The following is a 5903-nucleotide window of genomic DNA, read 5'->3' on the forward strand; positions in this document are numbered from 1 at the left end:
TCTCGTTACCAGGCCCTTTACCGTCAGCCCTTCAGGCACGAGGACACTCACCACCGTGAGGTTGCGTATCTCCTCCATCACCCGCGGCCAGAAGGACTGGAGGCTTTGCTGGGCATCACTATTGCCAGCCGTGCCGAAGCCGCCATCCGTGGACATGCTGGTAGCTGGGAGAAACAAAAACAAGAATCAGCAACGAGTGAGGAAGGCAGGAGTCAAAGGCTCTCGGCGATTCTCTCCACGTCCCAGGACTACAGGAAGGGGCCAGCCAGGCTAATCGCTCGGGGAAACTGTCAAAATAAGATAGGCCAGTCCAGGTCTCGCAGCAACAACGCAGCCGCTGCAACGGTTGGTTTAGATTTTATTTACTTTTCCAAAGGCTGAAAAAGAACATTGAAAACAAACAAACAAAAAAAAGCAAGAATACCCTCATTTTCCCCTCAGAGCTCTGCCTTCCCACAGGGGGTTACGAAGCATCACTGACGCTCGTCGCAGCTCACGCCCGTTATAACGTCATTTTCCCTCCGACTCGTCACAGCCAACAGGGCAGGCTGTGGCAGTAAACCCCCCTCGAGTTGAGACCAAGATGTCACCGTCAGCCCACGATTATCTCTAAAGAGCGTAACGAAACAGTTGCTTCTGGGCCTCTTTGAAAGGCGCCAGGATTCGTGGCTTTACACTGCTTTTACGCTTCCTCCTCTCCCGCGGTATCATCCACAGGAGAAAGGAACCGCCTGTGCAATGCAGAGTGTCAAAAGCACAAAGAAAGATTTCAAATTCAAATCTTCCGTGAAACAATTTACAAAAAACCCCCAAGCCTGTCATTTAACGTTCTGCGCCGGCAGGGCGTTGAGTCCGGCTGTTCCCAAATTCACCCTGGACATCGCCGGGGCCTTCTGCAGGCTTGTGTCTTGGCAAAGGGCTTTCTCTAGGGTATGTGCCATCGTCATCAGGAGCTTGCACGGAGAAAAGGAAGGGAGCACCGCCGCGTCCTGACTTGTCCCTGTAACCACGCTGTGCTGCAGGGAAGAAGAGGTCAGGACACGCGGCATCCACCAACCCTGGGTGACGGGACGGTGCCAGCCCGCGGCACGCTGTCCAGGCACGTGTCACATTCCGGCTGACACAATTCTTTTCCTCCATGAACTCCCAGATCAAGCCCTGCCTTTCTGATGAGGAACGCCTAAGGCAGCTCTAGTTAAAGTACAATCAGAAGCACAACTTGGGAACCCCCTGGAACACCAAGGCCAGCCTCGCTGGCTGCCCCTGCGCAACGGAGCGCGTGGCTCCGGCAGGATTCCCAGCAGGGATCGCAGCCCAGGAGGATGGGGAAAGACGTGCCAAAAGCACACGCACGACCTGCCGAGATGCAGCCCAGCAGGATGGGACTCGGTGCTTCCCACAGGCTGAAAGCTTCTCAGTGGATTCCAGAGGAGCCACTGCTCGCTTCTCCAGCGAGCGGAGCAGCGGAAGCCGCGAGCTACCGGCGCCAAACACTCTCGGGGTCACCCAGAGCAGCTCTGAAGATTCCCTGTGTGACACGCACACAGCACGTACAAACAAGACGTCTGTCCCGTAACTTCCAGTAAAAAAGGAAGGGTGCTGTGTTTTCCATAGGGAAAGGTCTCAATATACACACGGGTACCTGTGTCTCGCCGTGTGACGGGAAGACTCGAGAGCAGATTTAGCTCTGCCAAACAGGCACCATCCCCTTTTGCTTTTCCCCTGCCACGTGAAGGTTTATTCCAGGCCTTCCTCGAGCCGAAGGGAAGCGCAGAAACACGACAACACGCCAGAACACTGACGGGAGGCAGTTGCCAATTGCCAGTTATTTCAGATTTTTCTATTCCAAAGCAACAATGCTCCATAAACTCTTATTAAGAGATCAAAGAGATGAATGTCAGACAATTAGCCCGTTGCCTCCCGCAGCCTACGCTTTCCAAGGCACGACTCCACCAGCAGCCGCGTTTCTCTTTCATCAACCAGAGAAGGGGACATGGGAGGTGCGGGAAGAGCTGAAGGGGATTACAACAGGGGATGACAAAGGCCAGATTTTCCATCCCCAAGTGAGAGTTCAGGGCAGGAAGAACTCCATGTAAGGAACCTATGGAAACAAGTGACTGACAGGTTACTTGAGGAGTCTTCAGAGACTATTGAAATTATAATACTATCCACTTATAAACTAAAGTATTTCAGGTATTTGTAAGAAAATATATATAGAGAAATATTCTAGTGAGTGTTCAATTGGCATTTGATTCTCCCCCTTTGATCTGCATTGTCAAATATAGCCAAAAAGTAGTTTAGGCACATAAATAAGAAGCTAACCCTTGAAATCTGCTTTGTGGTGGCAATATTTCAACACCAGCACCAGCCGGGGTCTCCCCTGCCACTGGAGAGTCTGTCCTGGTGACGAGCCAAGTCGCTTTTCAAGGCTTTATTGAAAAATACCAGTTACTTGCATTCAACCCACTGACGTGCTGGACTGGAACGGCCCATGTAACCCTCAGAAACAACAGGTGAAAAAAAGAAAAAAGCTGATGGAGCAAAGAGGGAGAAAATTCCATCCCCCCCACGGCTATGTTAACCCCGAAAAGCGCATTTCTTACATTAAATATAGGCCTCTGGGGTACTCATCCAGGTTTCAGGAAGAGCTAGGAGCGGTCTGCTCCAGTCATCTGTAATTTAAAGAGTCCTGTTGATGAATATGACAAAATTCCTGTCTTGAAGGTAAACACAGAGCTGATTCCGGAATGGGAAACACACTGCCGGATGCTCGACCCAAGGGACAACCGCTCAGCAAAAGTGACTGAGTGACAAAAACGGGAGTCGCTCTAGGCGACTGCTGAGGGTAACCGTTAGGAAACGGAGCAAGAGTAAAACAAGTCACCAATAGGCTGATTTTCGGAAAACCAGTTAGCATGGAATCACTAGAAACTCCAGAAAAGCCCAAGCAGGTTAAAACTGCTCAGAACATGACTGCAGCCATCTCCTCCCGTTAAAATACGGAGAGAAACGTGGCGCTGAAGGTGCTCACAAGCGTTACGGGAGGATTACAAGGAAAAGGGAGAAACCCAAACTGCCAGGCAAACCCACGGTGTTGGCTCCGAGGGACAAACTTCACTAGCGACACCATTCCTGCGGAATTAGGTAAGCTCCTCCACCCAAGGGGAAGCTGCGTTCCTGAAAAACACCTCACAGAAGGATTAGTGCCAACCAAGCACACAATGGAAGATAAGCCCCCCCGAGCAGCTCCTCTGATTTCACAGTATCAGTGTCTAAACCTGTTTGGCTTTGCTGATATGCAGTTGGCAGGGACATTTGAGAGCTTCATCTCTCCTCCTCCGGAGATTCCCTCCCAGAATGCAGAAGGGCAGAGGCGCTGAGCATCCCCCGGCTCCCTGCCCTGCACACGTAACGCGAGGTACGGTCTCCCAGAGGAGCGAGCCGTCACCCACAGCACCTTGGTGCCAAATAACAGAAGTTAAAGCTCATCTCCCATGTCACCCGGTTGCCACAAAGCGTAACCGCGACCGGAGAGGACCTGCCGACGCCAGCACCGCCGCGTCTTCGCGCAGAAGCGGGGCAGGTACCTCATGAGCTTGACGCACTTCTGCTCCGCACGCTTAACGCGAGCCGTCAGCTCAGCGGCGCGCTGCCTGGAGCTGCATCACGGCAAACAGGAGGGTGATTTATGCTCGCCTTGGATCAGCTGAACTACCGGGGGGAGACCCAGGAGCCTGCAGCCTCAGAACCAGGCTACGCAGAGATGTTCCTGCAGAGGAATCTGGAGGAGGAGGTTCACGCACACACGGAACGCCAACTCGCAGCATGGACGCGTTACTCCGTGAGATACGAGCAAGGAAGCGAACAACTCACCCAAAACACACACAGCAAGAACTTGAGGGTAAGGGCAGGAGAGAGTGTGACACACCTGCTTTACAACAGCCAGTCCAATCCACACAGCCTGGAACATGCTCCAGGAAGGCAAACGTTTCCAGGCTAAGGGAAAAAGACACCAAAGGCCAAGAAGCTGAGGCCCCCGGGAACTGCCCAGAGGTGACTGATGAGGCCCATCTTGAGACCCACACCACGCCCGGAAACTGGAGCGGAGCACCTTTCCCATCCCGCGACAAACACGGATGAGCTTCACTTCCGAGGAGCGCCAAGACACCCCCAGCATATGTGGCTCTGGTTTTGTTGTGGCTTGTTTGTTGAGCCTTTTTTCTTCTTTCTAAGCAGCAGCTAGCCTGTGCTCTTTCCTTAATGCCGCGGGAAGGGGGAAGCAGGCACACGGAGCTGTCTTATCCTGGATGCCTGCAACCTGCCTGCTTGAGCAAGGACCTGCTATTGAAAACAAGCTACGGCATAACCTCAAATGAACCCAAGACCTCCGATCGTGCAATTCCACCCCGAACAGGCACCCAGAGCTGGAAAACCAACAGCCAGAACAGCCCAGCGGAGCAGCAGCTGCCAGCTAAGGCCACAGATATTCCCAAGCATCACTGCTGCCAAGAGAACTTGGGAACAGGAACTGGAGAACACCCTCCCCGACCACCGAGGGTCAGGTCACAGATTGTGATGTGCCTACTTTTAAGTTAGTCCTAAGCTGGCCCTGACTAAGAAGTCAATCAACCAAAATCAGGTGGGTGGAGAGCAGATCTACATGAAATTTATCCAAACACCTGCAGGGATATGCAAACAGCGAGTGCTGGAGGGAAGCACTGAAGAGCCTCGAGGCTCTCGATGAAGGAGGCAATAACTCAGCAGCATCAGCAAGTCCCACAGACCCCGGTGATGCCAGATCGTCAGGTTCTTCGCATGCAGTACCGTCCCACGACTTACGTTACGGGAAAGAGCCCATTTTACACAGCACTGGTGGCAGTAGGAGCATATTCCATCCAAACGGCCGGTAAGAGCCACATTTGGAGGCTAAAAAGAAATCAGACAGCGGCTCAGGCAAACGTTTTGCCTCACCAGCCTTGGGTTATGGCTACAAAGAAGAACTCAAACATTCCTGAAAATTGCCATTGAAAAAAATCAATTGCCCCACGTTCCGCCACGATGCAAATGCAGATTTAACCCCTCCGCACCGACGCGTGTTTAGAAGGTCCCACCCGTCTCTTCTTAAGATGCTCAAGATCTGCTTAAGATGCTGCTGGTTTTACAACACTTGTTGTCCCAGAAAACTCCCAGATTAGTTATCAGGAAGTAGCGTTAGAGCAGCAAACAAGCAATGCAGTTTGTTTTTTCAAATGCACCAGATTTACTAGCAAAGAATGAAAACCACGGCCACTGCTCTAGCAAAAACCCTGGAAGTTGAATTAAAATTAGATGCACGGAGCTGAAGAGTGAGTATTCAGAAGAAACACAAAGCCCGGCACCCAGCCTGATGCACCACCTCTCCGAACGGTCGTGTCCTGGTTTGGGAGCCTGTCCTGGAATTTAGAGCCACCCTCGTGTTATCTAAAGAACGAGCTCTGCGTAGCAACAAGCGCCAGACACCTGATCCTGCCAGCATCAGAAGGAACAATCTAGCAACCAAGACGTGGTTTCACAAGAAGAATAAATACGGTTTCACAGGAATTCAACAGCACATTTCGGAGTCTCCGACGCACGGGATGAAGCCGCCCCCCAGCCCCCCTTTGCGAGCTGCACCGCTGGCATGGCAGCTGTCGCCGCGGGTGAAGCCAGGCTGAAAGGCTGTCTCCGTGCCGCAGCCCAACGGCAGATCCCGTTTTCCCTGACATCATGCCCCGTGCAATCTTCTTTTAAAACAAACCCTTGAGAAGCCACGTGAACGGTCTCTGAAGTTGCTTCCGCAGAGATGTCACGTCTCCGTTCCCTGTACATTTTTCTCTGCTTCAAGATCTACTCGAGGCAACGTAGATGTTTTCAGCCGGGTCTCC

General features: G+C 52.3%; 1 protein-coding gene across 1 annotated transcript in view; it reads right to left on the bottom strand.

Annotated features, from left to right (window-relative positions):
• NFYC (nuclear transcription factor Y, gamma) overlaps positions 1-3659 on the bottom strand; it is a gene marked incomplete at its 5' end in the record, with an annotated part of 19871 nt that extends 16212 nt beyond the window's left edge. The window contains 2 exons of the mRNA XM_010149965.1: positions 52-164; positions 3523-3659. Coding sequence (XP_010148267.1) covers positions 52-164; positions 3523-3659 — 250 coding nt within the window. The remainder of the gene's footprint in view (positions 1-51; positions 165-3522) is intronic.
• Positions 3660-5903: the final 2244 nt, after the last annotated feature.

Source organism: Eurypyga helias, unplaced genomic scaffold, assembly GCF_000690775.1.
Source record: "Eurypyga helias isolate BGI_N326 unplaced genomic scaffold, ASM69077v1 scaffold39544, whole genome shotgun sequence".
Taxonomy (NCBI): domain Eukaryota; kingdom Metazoa; phylum Chordata; class Aves; order Eurypygiformes; family Eurypygidae; genus Eurypyga; species Eurypyga helias.